The sequence below is a fragment of the Grampus griseus genome, assembly GCF_964374135.1.
Source record: "Grampus griseus genome assembly, chromosome: 7".
NCBI classification, from domain to species: domain Eukaryota; kingdom Metazoa; phylum Chordata; class Mammalia; order Artiodactyla; family Delphinidae; genus Grampus; species Grampus griseus.
This window is the reverse complement of record NC_139001.1, coordinates 19,416,474-19,436,262: the sequence shown is the minus strand read 5'-3', so window position 1 is coordinate 19,436,262 and position 19,789 is coordinate 19,416,474. Positions and strand designations below refer to the sequence as shown.

Here is a 19,789-nt window from a genome sequence, read left to right as displayed (position 1 = left end):
GTGTCTGTGGAGTTCATAGATCATCTGAGCTAAAAGGAGCGGCAGAGACCCTCAGTCCAACCCCTTGGTCTACAGATGGGGAAATCCAGGCCCGAGAAAGACGAAGGATGTGCCCCAGGTCACACAGTGAGCCAGCAGCAGGGCCAGGATGGAGAACCAGGTCTCTTGACTCCCAGCACTGTGCTCCCTGAACGCCATTCCCCACCCACCCTCCCTCGTTTACCTTCCTTTCCTTCTCCCTTCCCCTCCTTTGTGTCCTAGCGCTCCTTCACTCCCACTCACTCCCAAATTCCAGCCACCACAGCATGGGAGGCAGGACACCTGGGTCTCCCACTCCATGCCTGTCTTTACTTCCGGCTCTCAGAACAAGCCCACGGGCCCTCCGGGGCCACAGTATTCCTCTCTGAGCCCTGGGACCCGCTGTGGGGGGAACAGGCTGAGATTCACTGGGGAGAGAGCAGTGGGATTAAAACCCGGTTCCCTACACACCCCCAGCATTCTGGCTCAGGCCCGACTCTGGGGCTTTGCCTTGCTTCTGCCTCCTTTTCCTCAGGAAACACGCATTTTCCATGCAGCTGGGGCCCAGGAAAGGATGAATGTGTGTCCCAGGGCTGATGACTGTTCTGGCAAGTCCCCTTGTGGGGGAGGGAGTGACAGCCCCTCAGCCCAGCGTCCACATGGCTTACACACATGAGCACTAGCAGGGTTGCTCACAGCCAGTCGGGGTTGAGAGCATGAGCCCTGCAGGCACAGGGACCTGAGTTCCAATTCTAGCTTCACCACTTAGAACTTTGTGACATTGGAAAAAACACTTACCCTCTCTAAGCCCCCCTTTCTTGGTATAAAATGGAGTCAATAACCTCCCAGGGTTATTATGGGGACTGAATAATACAAGGATGTCAGGCACAGGACACAGGGCCTGGCACCCAGGAATGGCTCCATAGGTGGGGACCACACCATCATCCTCCCGCCCTGCCTTACAAGAAAGAGCTGGGTCTTCTCCTACCAGTGAACTCGCCGTGTGACCCTAGAGACGTCACATTGTTTCTCTGGGCTGTGATTCCTCCTTTGTAGAAGGAGAGAGCTGGGCAGCTGAAGCCAGAAGCTCGTTCTTGGCCTCTAGACCCACAAGGAATCACGTCCTTTTCAAATACTCATGGCAGAAGGAGGGGCTGTCTTCAAGATGGCCAGTGACCTGAAGGGTGAGTGTGTGCTGAGAGAGTTTCTGGGGCCGAATTGGGGGAGAGGTGAGGGGTCTTGAGAGCCTTTCCTTCAGAGCCCTCACCGTCTGAGGTCTGATGTCCACCATCCTCCCCACAGCTGTCATCTCTGCCATCCTCCAGGGCTATGGGGGTGGGCAGCAGCCGGTGACAGACACCAGTGCTGAACTGCACAGACTCTGTGGCTGCCTGGAGCAAGTGCTGCAGGTAGGGCCCTCCCCTGTCCCCCACTCTCCCATCTCTCCAGGTCCCAATAACCAATAACCGAATGGGCTTTCCCAGATCCTGAGGGAAGAGCCGCTGCCTCTCTTCTTTACCACGCACTACCTCATCTCTGTCAATCGGCAAACGCTTCCTGACATCTAACCTCACCCTTGGAGGCTGTCACTGTAGCCTGGGAAGTGAGGTGGGACAAGGCTGGGGCAGGGTTGGGGGGGCTGGGTCAGGTGGGGCTGTCTAAAGACAAAAGTTTCAGAGGCACAGGTGTCCTCGGGCTGGCCTTCCTCGCTTCTGGTTAGAGCCCCAGTCATCACTATCACTAGCTTTTATTGAGCACGTATTATGTGCCCAGCTAAGCCCTTTACATGCCCATCTTGTTTAATTTTCCTTCTAACCCACTGAGGTGCTTGATGACCAGCCCATCCCCCCCCCACACACACACATACTCTTCCTACTTCTCTGACAATGTGCATGTACATGTGTGGTGTGAGTGTGCATGTGTGTGAGGGGTGTGTGTGTGTGTGTGTGTGTGGTATATGTTGTGTGCCTGTGTGGTCTCCTGCCAGTCTGCCCCTCATGTGCTGCACTACAGTCACACTGGCCTCCTTGATCTTCCTAAAGCAGAAAAGCACCTACCTCAGGGCCTTTGCACTTGCTATTCCCTCTGCCTGGAAAGCTCTTCACCCAGAAATTTGGATGGAACCCTTTCTCGTTTCCTTCAGATCTGGACTTGAACAGAGCCTCCTCAGTGAGGCTTTCTCTAGACACCTTAATCTACATTTTTTAACACACACACCACACATACACACCGCACACTCACACACCGCACACACATCTCACACGTGCATGCACACACCGTGCGCTTTCCACTCCCTTTCCCGCTTTATTTTTCTCCTTATCAGTCAGCGCAATCTAACATACTATATGTTTTGCTTATTCCGTTTGTTCATTGTTGTATCCCCAGGGCTTAAAACAGGGCCCAGCACATAGTAAGTGCTCAATAAGTATTTCTGGAATGAATGAATGAATGAGAACACTGAAAGCTCAGAGAGGTCAAGCAGCTTGCTCCCGGTTACACAGCCAGCAGGGGCAGACCAGGACCTGAAGTGGGCCTGTCTGCATGAGCCCTTTCCGCTATACTGCTCAGCGTGCTGGAACGCAGACTGTTCTGGGAGGGAACATTTCCACACTTTCCTTTCCCTCATCTTGCTCCCAGTTTGACCAGAAAGAGCAGAAGAGCTTCCTGAGGCCTCGGAAGGATTACTGGGACTTCCTCTGCACAGCCCTGTGGCGGCAGCGGGGCGACATGGAGCCAGTCCACTTTGTCCACTCACAGGACAAGGTATCCAGGGCCAGGTGGCAGGGGAGCTGGCCTCGATATGATGGGGTCCTGCCCCCAGGTCCTTGACGAGGATGGCTCGGTGGCTGGAGGGGACACCGGCCTGCCCGAGGCTCCTTTCTCACCCATCCCAGCTCCACTGACCATAGCCCCCCTCACCTGGTCCTCACCTGTCGTTAGCCCTGCCCTCACACCCCTCCGGTCACCCCCTTTCCTCCCACAGCCTCAAGTCCCAGGACACCCTTTCTCATGCACCACTCATTCTAGCTTTTCTCCCTCTGTGCTGGCTGCGTTCCCTCTGTCCTAATACCACCATCCCCCCACTTGTCCCCTGTGTGCTGTGCAGTTGAAGACCCCGCTGGGAAAAGGCCGAGCCTTCATCCGCTTCTGTCTCGCCCGTGGACAGCTGGCCGAGTCCCTGCAGCTCTGCCTCCTGAACCCAGAGCTAACCAGGTGGGGCTACTGATACCATCCGAGCCCGTGGCCCTCCTTCGGGAAGATTCCTCTTTACCCCTAGAAGGGTGGTTTGATATCAAAGATGACTAAAATAGGGCTTCCCTGGTGGCGCAGTGGTTGAGAGTCCGCCTGCCGATGCAGGGGACACGGGTTCGTACCCAGGTCCAGGAGGATCCCACATGCCGCAGAGCGGCTGGGCCCGTGAGCCATGGCCACTGAGCCTGCGCATCCGGAGCCTGTGCTCCGCAACGGGAGAGGCCACAGCAGTGAGAGGCCTGCGTACCACAAAAAAAAAAAAAAAAAAAAGATGACTAAAATAAGGGTCATAAAGGGAAAGCCAAGGAAGAAAGGGCTAAGGGAAGGTTAGAGCCCCAGTCCTGGTAGCACCATGATGCTCGGCCTCCTGGTCCCCAAGGACCACCCTGTCTGGGGAACCATCCCACTGTGGTGTGCAGTGGAGGTAGATTCTCTGAGGTTGGGGGTGGCAATAGCACCAGAGCCAAAGGCCAAGGGTGCTGCTCCCTCTTAACACAGGGAGTGGTATGGCCCCCGGAGCCCTCTGCTGTGCCCTGAACTCCAGGAAGACATCCTGGACTCCCTCTATGCTCTCAACGAGGTGACCTTCGACTTGGACCTGCAACGGCCAGACTTGGATGGAGCCTGGCCCATGTTCTCAGAGTGAGTGGGGGCAGCGTGGAGGGAAGCTTCTTTTCAATGCCTGCTCCCATTACTACCACCCCCCAAAACTAACCCCAAGCCCTCAACCCCCAGCCCCATCTTTTCCTCCCTCTCTTCTTACTCCCTGACTCCCGATTCTCCACCTCCCTAGCCTTCTGTTTTCCCAGTGCCATCTTAGGATGTCCCATGGTGCTGCACAGAGAACACACTCATTAAAGAGTTGTTGGGTGGTTGGGGTAGATAGTTAGAAGGATGAATGGATGTTGAGATGTTGAAATGGAATGGAAGGATGGATGGAGGGTAGGATGCATGGGTGGATGGAGAGAAGGATGCATGCATGAGGGTGGAAGGGCAGGAAAGTGGGATGGGTGGTGGGATGAATGGGTGGTTGGAAAGATGGGGTATCCTGCATCTGAGGACCAAGACCACTGCTGGAGAGAGGTCCAGGGTCCCCCCGCTTCTTTCACTTTCAGGTCCCGCTGCTCCAATTCCAACTGGACCCCGGGAAGAAGACCCAGAAAGATCAAAGATTCCCCTAAGGAGGTGCCTCTTCCCAACCTTCAGCCTAGTTGCCTCTTCTCTATCTCTGTTGGGACCCCCAGGTTGAGAAGTAACTGAGCCCTGACCCAGCTGGACAGAGAGGGAGAGGCCAACATGTGGACCTGGGGCTAGGGAGCCACAGAAGCCAAGGCTCATATTCGTAAGGTGGTGAGGATGTCAGGGAGAGCAGGGAACCGCTGGCAGCACCTGCAGGCGCCACTGGGGCCCCTGGGAGGAAGGAAAGCTGGGGAGGGCGACCAGAAGCTTCCAGGAAACAGCCCAGGGAGACAACCTCTGCTGGACAATTTGCAAACATCCCAGTTCAATTCAGGGAGCGACTGAAGAGCCAGATTGCCTGGTTGATATCCCAGCTCCATGCCTTACTAACCAGGGTCCTTGGGCGCATAACTTGTCCTGCCTCACGGGGGGATCGTGAGGTCGCACTGAGACAGCCCAGGTGCCGCACAGAGCAAGGCTCCTGCTCCGTGGCCAGTAAGCGGTAGCCTGTGGTTATCATCTTTCCACAAGCTTGCTTTGCACCCCCGCCAGCTTCCAGGCCCCAGGTGCAGATACTGTGACTCAGTCTCTGACCTAAAGGAGTTCCAGGTCTGCTGGGGAGACAGACCCTAAAGGAACACACCGCAACACAAGTTAAGTGTAGTGACCAGACACGCCCAGGAACGTGGGGGAACAGAGGAGGCTTCTTGACAGAGGTGACTTTTAGGGGCTGTCGGTCATTTAAGCTTTCACCACAGCCCTATAAGGAAGTATTATTATTCCCATTTTACAGACCAGAAAATGGAGACACAGAGAAGTCAAGTTCAGGGGGGAGGATCAGAGGAGAGTGGTGGGAAGAACTAAGGGGAAATCAGATCGATGCAGAAGATGGAGGTAAAGGAGGGAGAAGGATTCCAGCAAGAGGCGAGGAAGGAAAGGGCGTTGAGGAGCACTCTGCTCAGATCAAAGCCTGGGCCTCAGGTCACCTGGGGTGTTTTTCAACATTCAGATTCCTGGGTCCTCCCCCAGATCTGCTGAATCAGTATTTCCAGTGGGAGGACCAGAAATCCATATATTTAGCAAACCCACTGGATTAGGGCTGTGGCCTCTCCCAGGCACCAGGTTGGTGAATTGGTGCTGAGAGGGATGACGGGTTTGCGGCTTCTCTGCAGATCTCACCCACCTATGGAGACCCCACAGGAGGCCACCCAGAGGAGCCACATACCAGGCAAGCCAGTTCCCTGCGAGATGCACCCAGGGAAGACAGGTTGGCTGGACTCCCCAGGTCCCAGCAACACAAGCATCAGCCCCTCTTTTTGGAAAAGAAGAAAGAAGATCCCAGGAGGCTTGGGCCTCCCCAGAGCATGTGGGAACTAGAGGGGGAGGAGCTTCAGCAAAACCAGGAGAAAGGAGCTCCAAGGACGGGGATGTGCCTGGAGAACTCAACACCTAGCATCCAGGGACAGGGCAAGGGGGCCAAAGGGACTCTGAAGGAGGTGATAGGGACAGATACTGAGGGCAGGGGGGTTTTGCTGAGTGCAGAGGGCCAGAGAACAATAGATGGGACTTATGAAGGGGAAGCAGAGAGGAGTCATACCCATAGGCTGCTGGCCTCCAGCCCCAAAGAGATGATAAGGGATGCAGTGTCAGGGAGCCGTCAGGGCGGGAAAGTGCCCAGCAGCCCCAGGGAGTTCTGGGTCCTTCAGGGCCTGGAAACAAAGGAAGGCTCCACCACGGAGAAGCCCCAAGAGCAAATAGGAGTGACCAGTGCAACCAGGAGAGAGGAACAAGCAGAGATGGCCTTGCAGGATGTGGTCAAGGTGAGAGCAGTTGAGCTCTGTACCTGTCTCTGCTCCCCATCTCTAACCTAGCCCACAGGTGGGTGTCTTCAAGGATGGCCCAGGGCCATTCCAGCCCACAGACCAATTTGCATTGGGCCACACAGGATCATTATGATCTGAGGATGCCTTTTGGAAGTTCTCCAGTTCATCACATGAAGAACACGCATTCTTCAGTTTACCACAATACCCACCTCTCCCTATTGCCTCACACCAGGCCCACTTTGTTCATCCTGCCCAGCCCCTGTAGGCATCTGAGTTTGTAATCCCTTCCCAACAGTTCTTCAGGGCAGTTGCTTGTTCTCAAGTTCCATAGCCCTCATTATTGGCAGGTTTCTTCCCAATATCTAGGCTCTGCTATTGCAGGCCCTACCTAATTGCTCCTGTAGATGTTTCCCTTCAAGGTCACCCAAATTGTTTTCAAGCCTTCCTTCGGCATCCTCCCTCGCCTGAGTCTTCCAGATCCTTGAGGTCTGTAACTTCCATCCTTTAGCGAAGGAAGAAATGGTGGCTCCAGGCTCACCCAGGGGCAGAGCCAAGCACCACAGCTCCCAGCGCTGTCCCCAGTCCTGCTCTCCACCCAAGGGCTGTTTCACATGGCCTGGGGTCTCACGGGGGTGTTTGTCAGGTCAGGCCCCGGGCTGGGGTCTCTGTCCTCCTCCTTCAGCTTCCTTTTACCCTCTCCCTGCCCTCAGAGTCTCAGACATGGGCTCCAGAAAACCAAGGAGCAGGCCCAGCACCAGGAACAGCTGCTGAAGGAGCAGGAAGGGGAGCTGAAGGCACTGCAGGAACAGCTCAACAGGTAACCTAGGCAACCACCAGTGCCACGGGGCATGGGAGCCAGGAGGCCAGGGGGGCAGGAGGCTCACATTCACGGTCATGCCAGCAAGCGTTGCACCAGGCCCTGTGCGGGCAGAGCTTTGGCATGCTGTACATACAGGAAATTGTTCCCACCCTTAGGGTGCTCCTGCCCCCCTCCCCTCCCCTCCCCTCCCCTTTGCCAGCCCCCTCCCTCGCTGGCCTCCCTCAGTAGCCCCAGGAGAGGTCTATGCGTCCCATCCCTCCCTTCCCTCCCACACTCACCTTTGCGCCCTTCTGCTGCCTCTTCTGGGCTCCCCTCTCTCTTTTCCGTCCACACAGCCTCCCTCTCCCACCACACTCCTGCCCCACTATCTCTCTCAGTCTCCCTCTTTGCCTCTTATTTTCCTGTTCCCTATTGTACGGTCGCTCTTTCACCCTCTTGGTTACAGTAATCATAACTATCATCACTGAGCACTTACTATGTCCCTGGCACTGTTCCAGGTGCTTCCTGGTAACAATCTCAGGAGATCGGTCCTCCAAGGACCCCCACTTTATAGATGAGGCGGCTAAGGCTCAAAGACCCGCCTAACTCACCCCACATCAGCTAGTTAGTAGAGGAGCTGAGATCCAGACCCTACAACTGTCTCCAGAACCAGTGGGCCTAAAAGCTGCCCCGTCAGCCAGTGTCCCCAGTGCCGGTGTGTCAGTCTCCTGTCTCTCCCCTCAGCCTCTCGCAGCATCTGGCATCTTCATCCTCCCACCATCACCTTCACCTCAAGGGTCCAAAGTGCATGTTTTGTCTCTGCGTTCCCCCTCAGTCTCTCAGTGTCTCAGTTTCTTTGCCATAATTTATTTTTAAAGAAATTATGACACCATGCAAAGATCTTCCTTGGTCTGACTCAGTCTCTCTGTGTGTCTCTCCCTTGGTCTCCACGTGCCTCAGTCTGCCCGCCTGCCTGGTCTCTCCCACTTGACTGACACCTGCCCTGACCCCCAGGGGAGCCTGCATAGCTGTGATTCAGACTGAATCACAGAGCTGTCTACTGGCTGCTTAATATGCTGCGAGAGGCCCGGGGGCCCAGGAACCAACCCCAAAAGGCCCCCGGGGACTCCTCCCACCAGACTCTCAGCTGAGTCCTGTGGTTTGGTCAGCAAAGAATCCCATGATTCAGGCCCTAAGGGAGTGCAGGGGCCTTGCCCACTCAAGGCCATCTCTGGGAATCAAAGCAGGCTGGAGGGAGAAGCCAGGAGGCTCCAGGGAGACTGCCCAGCCCCAGGCTGCTCCCTGAGGCTGGGGGAGCCCTTGTTTCACAGACCCCTGCCCTGCCCCCATCATCCCGTCCATCATTCGGTCATTCCACAGACACTCGGAGCTAGACCTGTTCTATGTGCTGAAAATACTCTCATAGACAAAACAGATAAAATGCCTGCCCTTTTGGAGCTTACATGCCAGTGGGGGAGGCAGATGACAAATACAAGCAAGTAAAATGCATAGCATGCAGATTGGGATAAGTTCTAAGAAGAAAAAAATAAAGCAGGGAAGGGGAATGGGAAGTGTCAGGGGTGACCTTTTAGATGAGGTGGCATGGCCAAGGGGGCCTCCCTGGAAAGGTGACATTTGAGTCAAGACCTGAAGGAGCTGAGGTCTGAGCCTTTGGCTATGTGGTCAAGGAATGTTCCAGGCAGGGGGAACAGCAAGGGCAAAGGCTCTGCAGTGGGAATGGGCATGGCGTCAAGGACGCCACTGTGGCCCCAGTGGAGTGAAGGAGGGGAGGGCTGTAGGAAAAGGTCAGGTGGGTAACAGGAGACCCTAGCAGGTCATCAAAAGGACCCTGGCTTTGACTTGACTTTGAACCACTGAGAGTCCTGAGCAGAGGAGGGACATGATGTGACTGTCTGCATGTTAAAAATATGTTTCTCTGCTTTGAAAAAACAATTCAGTGGTTTTTAGTGTATTCACAAAGTTGTTCGTCCATCACCACCATCAATTTTAGAATATTTTTATCACCCCAAAGAGAAACCCTGTACTCATTAGCAGTCACTGCCCATCTCTCCCCAGCCCTCCAGCCCTAGGCAACTGCCAATCTGCTTTCTGTCTGTGTGGATGTGCCTATTCTGGGCTGACATGTGCTTCAAGGACTCAGGCCTGCTGCTCCGTGGAGCTGGTCTGTAGGCTAGCAGGGGTGGAAGCGAGGAGACTGATGACGAAGGGGAGCTGGGATGCACTGGAGGCGTGAAGGAGCCGCTGGATCCTGGATCCAATGTGAGGTCGGGCTTCCCGAGGGATGGCTGTGGGGTGTGAGAGAAAGAAGGAAGTCAAGAATGACTCCCAGTCTTCGGCCTGACCGGCTGGAGAACTAGAGTCCCTGTGTGGCAGAGCAGGTCGGCAGGGAAGGCTCAGGCATTGGGTTAGGAGCCTGCTAAGTTCAAGACCCCTGTTAGACTCTAAGTGGATCCTTGGGTGGGCGGCTGAGTGTGGAGCTGGGGAGAGAGGCTGGGCCGGGGGACCCACGAGAGACTCATCGGAATGCGGTGGTAAGTTACAGAAGCCCCTGAGGCCTGGACAAGAACGCGTCCCCTGCCTCCTGGGATCCAGGGAACTTAGACAAACCCCTCACCCCTGGGAAAGTGGCCGTGGGCTTCGAGCTGGTGACGGCATCTCACCACCAGCGAAGAGAAGGACACGGGGGCCCAGGCGGTTAATGAACAGTATTTACTGTGCCTCTGCTATGGCCACGTGGGGAGACAGAAGGGAACAGAACAGGCAGTGTCTGCGCTCACACACCTAGGGAGATGTAGGGAGACAGACAATAGATCAACAAATGGAAATACGCTGTCAGGTGGTCATGGGCCCTGTGGGGACTAGAGAGAGAGAGAGGGACAGGAGAATCATCTAGAATTGGAGTCAGGGAAGCCCTGTCTGAGGAGATGACATTTGAACAGAAATCCCAACCACAGGAAGAGCTGAACCATGCAGGTATCTCGAGAGGAGTGCAGCGGGGACCGGCAGATGCAAAGGCCCAGGAGACATGAGCTTGGGGACAAGCAGGCCTGTGGCTGGAGCAGAGGCTCCCACGTGGTGGAGAAGCAGAGGGCTCTCGTAGTCTGACTTGGGTTTCTGAAGGACTGCTCTGGCTGTGGTGTGGAGAATAGACTTAAGGTGCGCAGGGGTGCAGAGCCCCAGGCAAGACACAAAGGTGAGACACAGCAGGCCCCAGAGCAGACCAGCTGAGGGCTATAAAAATACACTTGGGCTTCTGCTACCCACTCCCCAGCTGTCTGGCTGTGGGGCGCCAGGACACTGACCTTCCCTCTTCGGCCTGAGGTCCCTGATTTGCAAAAGGAGATGGTTGGACCTCTTCCAGCTCACATGATCTGTGAGACCATCTTTCCAAGCAAATGGGTTTCCTCTGCCCTCTGGGTTAGACCTCAAAGCAAAAGAGATTAGGACAGGTACAAGTGGAAGGTCCTCAGATGGGGAATTAGGCAAACATCAAATCTTCCCCCCACCTTGGGTGGCAGCATTGAGCTCCCTGGAGGCATGCCACAGGACCATAAGTATCCACCCCTCTCTCCTACCTGCTACCCACTCAGCCCTGGTGCCACAAACCACTGGTGATCAGGGCCCTGCGTGGATGCAGGTGTGGGGAGGCAAGAAGAGATTAGAGCTGGACAGGCCTGCATTCAGATTTTTGCTCCCCTCACTCATCAAGCTGTGTGACCCTGGGCAAGTGTTACTCTCTCTCTGAAGCTCTGTTTTCTTTCCTGTGAAATGATGATCATATCACCTGTCCCATAAATTTGTGAAAATTCAATGAAACAAGGCTATAGAGCACTAAGCTCAGTGCCGGGCACCTAGTAGGTACTCAGTAGACTTTAATTCCTTCCGTGTCCTCTCCTGCCCTAGGAGTGTCTGTCAGCCCCATAAATACTTTAAATACTTAAAATGCCTCAGTGGCTTCCTTTGCCCTGTGATCAAACTCCACTCCTTCTGGGGCCCCTGAAGGACCCTGCCTACCTCCCACCTTGCCTCCCGCCTCCCCAGCCCTGCCATTCACGGAACTACAGTGTCACTACCCCTTCTTTCATTTCCTCAAACAAGCCATGTTCTTGCCAACTTGCAGAACTTTGCATGTGCCCTTGGCTGGCTTTACACGGCTACCTCCTCGTCTTTCAGATCTGCTTAAATGTCACCTTGTCTAAGAAGACCTCCTGAGCATCCCCTCAACTCTGCATCTTGGCCCCTCCTTTGTCACTGTCACACAATTATCTTACTGGTCTATCACAAAGAAACACACTAACCTCAGTGGCCACATTAGGGCCTGGCCACACCAGAGACCCTGGGATCACTGGGCAAGTAAACTAGCTTAGGAAAATGAAATCCTAATACTAAGAAAGAGGCTGAAGACTAGAATGTTCGTTAAAAGTCACTTCTCCCTAAGGCTGCGGGAACTGGCCTTTTGGGAATTTTGGTGGCTAGCCGTGTCGGTTTGATTTCATGGCCCACTCAGCTTTCCTCCCTGCAGCATACTACATGGCTGAATTTTTTAAATTATAACTCAATTCCTTGTCAAGCCTCTTCCCCTCAAACACACTCAGCCAGGGGCACGGGTACACACACACAAACACACACACACACACATATACCCGCGCGCGCAAGCGCAAGAAAGAGAGAGAGAGAGAGAGCATCCAGAGATCACAGGATGGGCACCGCCGTCGCAACACCCGCCCATCCGAGCCACGGAGTAAGAGCCTGGGACCTGGGGTTGGGACCTTTTTATTTCCAGTCCATTACATTTCTTGGAACCTTCTAGGAAGCCACTAAAGACAAAAGCAAGAGGCAAGAATAGAGCTGAAGAGTTTCCAAGCCCAAACTGAAACGGAAATTTGAGAAAGCCATATGTTTACGATGACTTTTTTAAATTGAAAAGACAATGTAATGAAATTTTTCAAAATATTTTAAAGCCAAAAAGTCACTTCAAATCGTACACCACTTACTCCTTTTCCCCAAACACCACAAATGTTGTCGGCAGGCACAGCCCGTCTGGCCTGGGTTCCCAGACACCCACTTCCCCCCAGAGAGCTGCCAGGACTGTGAACATGCCTTCCAGAAATTACATTTTAAAATGGAAATGTTTAAAAAAAAAAAAGAAAAAGAAGGAAAACAAATGAAAATGTTGGCTTTGCCCTCTAACGGAACATGCAAGGCGAGGCCCTGTTTTCACTGCTCTGAACAGTTGATGAAGAGACAATCTATAGGTGTCAGGCCACACAGTGCCTGGTTCACTGTGGTGTGTGTGTGGAGGGGGTGGGTGGGTATGTGCTATGTACATGTGTGTGATGTGTGTTATGATGTGTGTGTGGTATGTGTGTGGTATGTGGTATATGTTGTGGTGTGTGTAGTGTGTGTGTGCTGTGTCGTATGTGTGGTGTGCGTGCGTGGTGTCTAGTGTGGTGTGTGTGCCTGTATGGGTTGTGAATGTGTGCTGGGTGTGGTGTGTGTGTGCTGTGTTGTGAATGTATGGTGTGTGGTGTGCGTGTGTGTGTGCTCACTTCAGCTGCAGGGGGCATCACCAGCTTCCCCGGTGGGGCTCCCTGTCAGGCAGAGGCCCAGCCCAGCTCAGACACACATGCTGCGCTTTTCCCTTCACAACTCAGTCTTCCTTCTGCGCCCAGGTGTCAGGAAGAGAGGGCCCGGCTGCAGGCGGAGCTGGAGCACAAGCAACAGGAGGCTGAAAGGAAGGGTGCCATGTATGAGGAGGAGCTTGGCGGGCAGCGGGACCTGGTCCGGGCCATGAAGAGGCGGGTGCTGGAGCTGATTCAGTAAGGGTGGGACACTGGGGATGGGAGGCGTGGTACAGCAGCTCTGGACCTTTTGTATGTACTAACTCATTTTCTGCTTTCAGCCATCCCCTGCTGTTATTCCCTTCTTTGTTGTTTTTTTTTTTTATAAATTTATTTATTTTTGGCTGCATTGGGTCTTCGTTGCTGCACACGGGCTTTCTTTACTTGTGACGAGCAGGGGCTACTCTTCGTTGCAGTGCGCGGGCTTCTCATTGCTGTGGCTTCTCTTGTTGTAGAGCACGGGCCCTAGGCACACAGGCTTCAATAGTTGCAGCACGTGGGCTCAATAGTTGTGGTTCGCGGGCTCCAGAGCGCAGGCTCAGTGGTTGTGGCGCACGGGCTTAGTTGCTCCGCAGCATCACATTGGCTTCTTTCACTTAGGAATATGCATTTAAGTTTCCTTCATGTCGTTTCTTTTCTTTTATTTATTTATTTATTTTTGGCTGCATTGGGTCTTCGTTGCTGAGTGCGGGCTTCCTCTATTTGCGGCGAGCGGGGGCTACCCTTCGTCGTGGTGCACAGGCTTCTCATTCAGGTGGCTTCTCTTGTTGCAGAGCATGAGCTCTAGGCACTCGGGCTTCAGTAGTTGTGGCACGCGGGCTTCAACAGTTGTGACGGACGGGCTTAGTTGCTCTGCGGCGTGTGGGATCTTCCTGGACCAGGGCTCGAACCCGTGTTCCCTGCATTGGCAGGCGGATTCTTAACCACTGCACCACCAGGGAAGTCCCTATTCCCATGTTTATAGATGAGAAAACCGAGGGCCAGAGAGGCTGGCTTGGCCACCAAGGACACACAGCATATAAGTTGCATAGAGTCCTCTGCCTCTAAGGCAAGCTACCCTCCAACCCCCACATACACACACACCAACCAAGGTTAGGAGAAGGGAAAGGAGCCCATAGGTTAACCGAGAAGTAATCGCATGTCCTACACCTGCCTGCCTACTGGACTTCCTCAGACGACTGGGCCTGTGGCCCATCTTGGGTCAGCTGTCCTGGGTTCCAGAGGATGAGCTCACCAGGATTAATCCTAAACCACTAAGCTCACTGCAGGACGGATAAAATGTGTAAAACCTGCTTTCTACCCTTCAGTCTAGTGAGGAGATAATTCACCTCCTTCAGGAAGTAGGAGACCATTGAACTCAGGTTCCATTAGAATCGGAAGGTTACTGAGGGATCATCTAGGACTAAATCCTCTTGCACAAAATCCAAGTGATTAAAGATGAGAAAAGGGAGAGATCAGCCTGGAAAGAAGAAAGAATTTAAGGAATTTAATTTAAATTTAAATTTAAATTTAAATTTAATTTAAATTTAAGGAGCTGTCAACCGGGAGGAAGCTAATAAAAAATTAGCTATATATCTCACAAAAGAATTTAAGGTAGCTAACAATAAGACATATATATTGTGTATATGTGCACGCGTACACACATACAGACACACACACACACACACACACAAACACACACACACACACATATATAGTTAAAGAAAAACAGAAGATTTAATGAAAGATGAAAAATATATACTCCTGAAGTTTTAGGGTTAGAACTTAGCTCTGAACATCTTGATAGCAGGATGGAAAAGGGAAACACAGAAAGTTTCACTGTCCATTCAAAGGAGCAATACCAGTTCATCCGGAGGGACAAATGTTTTTCCTAGTGCTAAAGAAATTCATCACAAGGCCCCAAACCACATAACACAATGTTCCTCCCAGAAGCGTTGTGGAAGATATGGCCTTAAGCAAAAAAAAAAAAGATGGAGCATGAAGGTTGACTTCTGTGTCAAGATGTTAGACTGACCACACGTTATCCAGTCTCCATCCTGAGATCTCACTAAAATGATTGTAAAAGAGTAAAACATAAACAGAGAGAAAGGTGAAGGAGCCAACCACAAATGAGAGATTTCAGCTAATTTCCAGAAGCCAGAAAACAGATGGAAAAGTGGATACTGGATTTAGCCCAAGTTAGAACTTCAGGGCCCAGAGACACCAAGAACACAGATGGCAGAAGTGAGATGAGGGGCAGAAATCAGGAAAATTAACTGATAAAGTCATTAGAAAGAGCAGTGTACAACCCGTGCTTTCTGCCTGCCTCCTCCACTGCAGAACATCTAACAGTGAGGGGCCTATCACCCAAGCAAATAACTAAAAGGTCTTTGTCTAAAGAAAGCCCCAAATAAAAGAACAGAGCGTTCTGGCATTTGAGAGTCTGGAGTGGCAGGTAGCTCGCTACCCAATCCCTCCAATCATCCCCTTCTACTCCCTGGAGCTCTAGCAGCTTTTATTGCCTCTTTCTTTTTTTTTTTTTTTTTTTTTCCTTTCGCGGTACGCGAGCCTCTCACCATTGTGGCCTCTCCCGTTGCGGAGCACAGGCTCCAGACGCGCAGGTTCAGCGGCCATGGCTCACGGACCCAGCCGCTCCGCGTCCTGTGGGATCTTCCCGGACCGGGGCACGAACCTGTGTCCCCTGCATCGGTAGGAGGACTCTCAACCACTGCGCCACCAGGGAAGCCCCCGATCGCCTCTTTCTTAAACATGAAATGACAACCAAGGATCCCCAGACATTTGAAGAGAGGCTAGAAAATAAAGGGGAGTGACAAAGATAAACAAACAAAAATGATCCATCTTCCATGATGCTGTGAAAAACGACCATCAAAAGATGAGAAGTATTCTTGACAAAAATATGATCACTGAAATTATTTTTAATTCATTAGGATTAGAAGATAAAGATGACACAGTTTCTCAGAAAGTAGAATAAAAGCACAGATAAATGAAGACGTGAGAGAAATAGAGACATAGAGAATCAATCTAAGAGCTCTAATATCTTCTCCAACTGACAGGAATTCCAAAAAAGAAAAGAATAAAAAGGAGGTGATTATCAGATAGAAATATGAGACACTTTCCCAACTCTGATGGACATAGATCTTCAGATTTAAAGATTTCACTGAGTGACCAGCACAATAAAGGAGAGGGGTGGGTGGTAAACTACATCTAGATACATCATTGTGAAATTTCAGTAAAACAAAGATAAGGAGAATATCCTAAAAGACAGGTCCACTTATAAAAGGAGTAGAACCCAACAAATGTTAAGACTCAATGGTGTAATCCTTTCAAGTTCTGAGAAAAACTAGCTTTTGCCCTAGAATTCTGTATCTAGCCAAACTAGGGAGTAAGTGGGGAGGTGATAGAGGAAAGACATTTTTTCAGATAGACAGGTCACATAAAATTCACCTCCCACACAGCCTTTCTTAGGAAGTTAATTAAGAATGTACTCCAAGAAAACAAGGAAATAATCCAAGAATGGAGAAGAGGCAGAATTCAGGGAATAGTAGCTCTAGCCCATGAGAGAAGAAAAGGGAATTCCCAAGATGACAAGGGGGCAGCAAGCCCAGGAAGCAGTCAGTTCAGGTTATAGCAGAAGTATTGAGGGCCCAGGAGGGAGGTCTCAGGGGAGAAGAGCATTAGAAGAATATCTGATATGATGAAGAATTAGGGGCGTGGGGGATTAGGCTATGTTAAAGGCAAGTCATGCAAAGAGCAAAGAAAGGCAATTAGAAAGTCCTAGAAAAACAGAAAATTTCCAAGAAGGGAAATGTTACATCTTAGCTTCAGTTGATGCAATATGCTTACATATTGTCTGATAATGTAAATACTATTCATTGATTTTTTTCAGTATTGGAATCAACCTAAAGACAAAGCACAGAAAACAATCATAATTATAGAACAAACCTAAATGTTACCACCTAAACAATATTAAGTATAGAACAGAATCCAACAGGAATTTCTGTGAAGATGGAGATGTCCTGATTTTGCCCTGTCCAATATGGTAGCTACTAGTCCCACGTAGCGATTGAGTACCTCAATGGCTGGTGCAACTGAAGTTTTAACTTTATTTAACTTTCATTAAGTTAAATATACACCTGATATCACTTATACGTGGAATCTAAAAAATACAACAAACTAGTGAATTAAACAAAAAGAAGCAGACTAACAGATACAGAGAACAAACTAGTGGTTACCAGTGAGGAAAGGAAAGGGGGAAGGGACAACATAGGGGTAGGGGATTTTTTTTAAAGGGGGTTATTATGGGATTACATGAAATCATGTGTGTGAAACTTTTGAAAATTGTAAAGTACTGTAGAATTTAAAGAATCATTAAATTTAAAAATTAATAAAATAAAAAGTTAAATATACATCTAAACAGCCACGTGTGGCTAGTGGGTACCACATTGGATGTTGCAGGAATAAATAAGTTAGCAGGTTGAGAAGGAGGAAGCTGAAGAGCAGGGATGCTGGCACCATCGTAGTACAGAACGGCAGTCGTATGATGCTATCTATAGTCAATGAATGAGTGAGAAATAAATGTGTGAGTATATTCTGTAAAATTCCAACAGTAACCAATAGAGGAACCAAAAATGGGGATATAACTGCACTGGGAGGAAGGAGGAGGAGTTAGTGAGGATGGTAATAAATAACCCATATCCTCAAATGTTAAGACTTGATGGTGTAATGCTTTCAAGTTCTGAGAAAAGCCGGCTTTTGCCCTAGAATTCTATATCCAGCCAAACTAGGAAGCAAGTGGGGAGGTGACAGAGGAAAGACATTTTTTCAGATAGACAGGTCACATAAAATTCACCTCGCACACTGCCCTTCTTAGGAAGTTAATTAAGGGTGTGCTCCTTGTGATGTCAAGGAGCTCTATGGAAGATGTTCTTTCTTGATAAATCACGGAGGAGGAATATGAGCATATTACTTAAATATGGAAATAATATCAAGGAGAAAAAGCTAAAGCATGTAGGAAGTGGTTTGCTACTGAGTATGGGAAGGAGGTATATCTATTGCCTTTTGATATAAGTCCTTCCATACTGTTCGATTTTTAAATCGTACGTGTGTATGTCATTTTGATAAAAATGTTGAACAACCCATATTCTTAAACATTCTTTAAAACAACAGGATAGTTTTGCAGGAGCATAAATATATGTAACCACATATGTTACATGTCTTTCTCCATCACTATGTCTCTTTCTTGGTGTCTCCATCTTTCTCCATATTTGTCTCCCTCTCTGTCTGTCTCTGTCCCTGTCTGTCTCTGCATCTTTTCCCCTGTGTCTTTCTCTCTCCCTCTACATTGATCTCCCTGTCTGCTTCTCTGTGTGTCTCTGTCTCCTCCAACTCCCTGACTTCCTTTTTTTCTCTCTGAGTGCCTGTCTCTCCGTCCCTCTTTGTCTCCCTCTCCATTTCTGTGTCTCTTTCTGCTCCACTGTCTCTCATCTCTTTCGGTCTCTTTATGTGTATATCTCTGTGTGACTCCTTCTCTGTCTCTCTCTTCTTTGTTTCTGTGTATCTCTTTCTGTCCCTCTCCATCTCTCCATCTGCGTGTTTCCATATTTCTGTCTTGTGTGTGTGTGTGTGTGTGTGTGTTCACCTCCACCCACCCATCAGAGAGAAGGATAACCTGTGGCAGAAGGTCCAGCATCTCTCTTCCTTGGCCCCTGGATGCTGTGTTGTCTGTAACAAGATCTTTGGTCGGCTGTCTCGGCGGTACCTGTGCAGGTAATGGGTGGGGGGGTACAGAATCCTTCCTCTGGGACAACCCAGTTTCCACCAGCCCACAGCCCGCTGCCCACTCCAGGGAAGGGAGGGACACAGGAAATAGGCCTTTATGAAAGGCCACTTAAAGCTGGCTACTCATTTTACCCGACACTGCAGAGACATGAACAAGAACAGTGGAAAGGGGGCAGACAAGGAATGGCATCTGGAAAATGGGACTGGGTAACCCTTCCACAAATAGACTGATTAATCGATCAGCTAATCTCATCTGGGAAGAGATTTCCTGTACAGAGGAATCTGTACCTGCCCTGGAAACACAGTGGCAGGACAAACAGCAAGAGAGAGGACAGTGGGCTGTCAGGAGAACCTGCCATTTGGAGTTAGAGGACCCTGGAGGGGTGGGGCATTCGGACCCCTTTTAGGAAAGGGAAGGCCTCCTGAAACAGACCCAGGGCTATTCTGCTGGGAGATGGGAAACACACAGGTGGACACAAAGATGCTCGAACCCCATGACCCCCTCCCCCATACGCACCCACACATACCCACTCTTCCGCTTCTGCTCCCCAGGCTCTGCGGAGGCCTGGTTTGCCATGCCTGCTCTGTGGATTTTAAGAAGAAGGAGTGCCACTGCCCACCTTGCTTCCAGAGGAGAGAAGCCCAGGTCCTCTGACTGAGACCCACCCACCCCACCTCATCGGCCGTCCCCTCGGCCCTTCCCAGCCCTCTTGTCTGACCAGTCCTGCTTTCTAGAAGTTGGCCATCTAACGTGGACAGCACTTGAGTGGACAGACCGTGGTGTGGAGGATGGAAGGAGCCAGGCTGGCAGTCAGGAAAGAGGTTCTAACCCTGCATCTCCCACTGGGTGACTTTGGCAAAGCTGTCAGACTTTTTCCATAACATGAGGGAGTGGGCACCACCCTCTCTAAAGTCCCTGCAGGCTCAAAGTCCTTGTCCAAGAATAAGGCCCGGTGGCCCTGACATTTCTCCTCTGCACTCCCTTCTCAGCCAGCCCATCCTTCATGATACACGGGAGCTTCCTGTCTGCAGTCTCCTTCGGAGGTCTGCTTTCATTCTAAACAGCTTTCTTTAGGTACTATTAATGTATAATACACTTCACATAAACCTGATGAGTACAGTCTGATGAGTTTTGCCTTTAATATACACCCTGAAGCCATCACCATATTCAAAATAATAGACACCCATCAGCCCCGTTTCCTTGTGCCCTTTGTCATCTCTCCCTCCCCCCACCTCTCCCCATCCCCTGGCAACAACTTACTTGCTTTCTGTCATTAGAGACTAGTTTGCATTTTCTA

General features: G+C 50.9%; 1 protein-coding gene across 1 annotated transcript; it reads left to right on the top strand.

The window, feature by feature from the left end:
• Window positions 1-1,156: 1,156 nt before the first annotated feature.
• RUFY4 (RUN and FYVE domain containing 4) lies at window positions 1,157-19,167 on the top strand (the record flags this gene model as incomplete). The annotated part of the gene is made up of 11 exons (XM_082658951.1): window positions 1,157-1,202; window positions 1,321-1,427; window positions 2,656-2,781; window positions 3,125-3,231; window positions 3,769-3,912; window positions 4,386-4,455; window positions 5,622-6,269; window positions 6,983-7,089; window positions 12,765-12,911; window positions 18,369-18,479; window positions 19,044-19,167. 11 exons carry the CDS (start codon window positions 1,157-1,159, stop codon window positions 19,144-19,146), a joined length of 1,716 nt encoding a protein of 571 aa, XP_082515077.1. The 3' UTR covers window positions 19,147-19,167.
• Window positions 19,168-19,789: the final 622 nt, after the last annotated feature.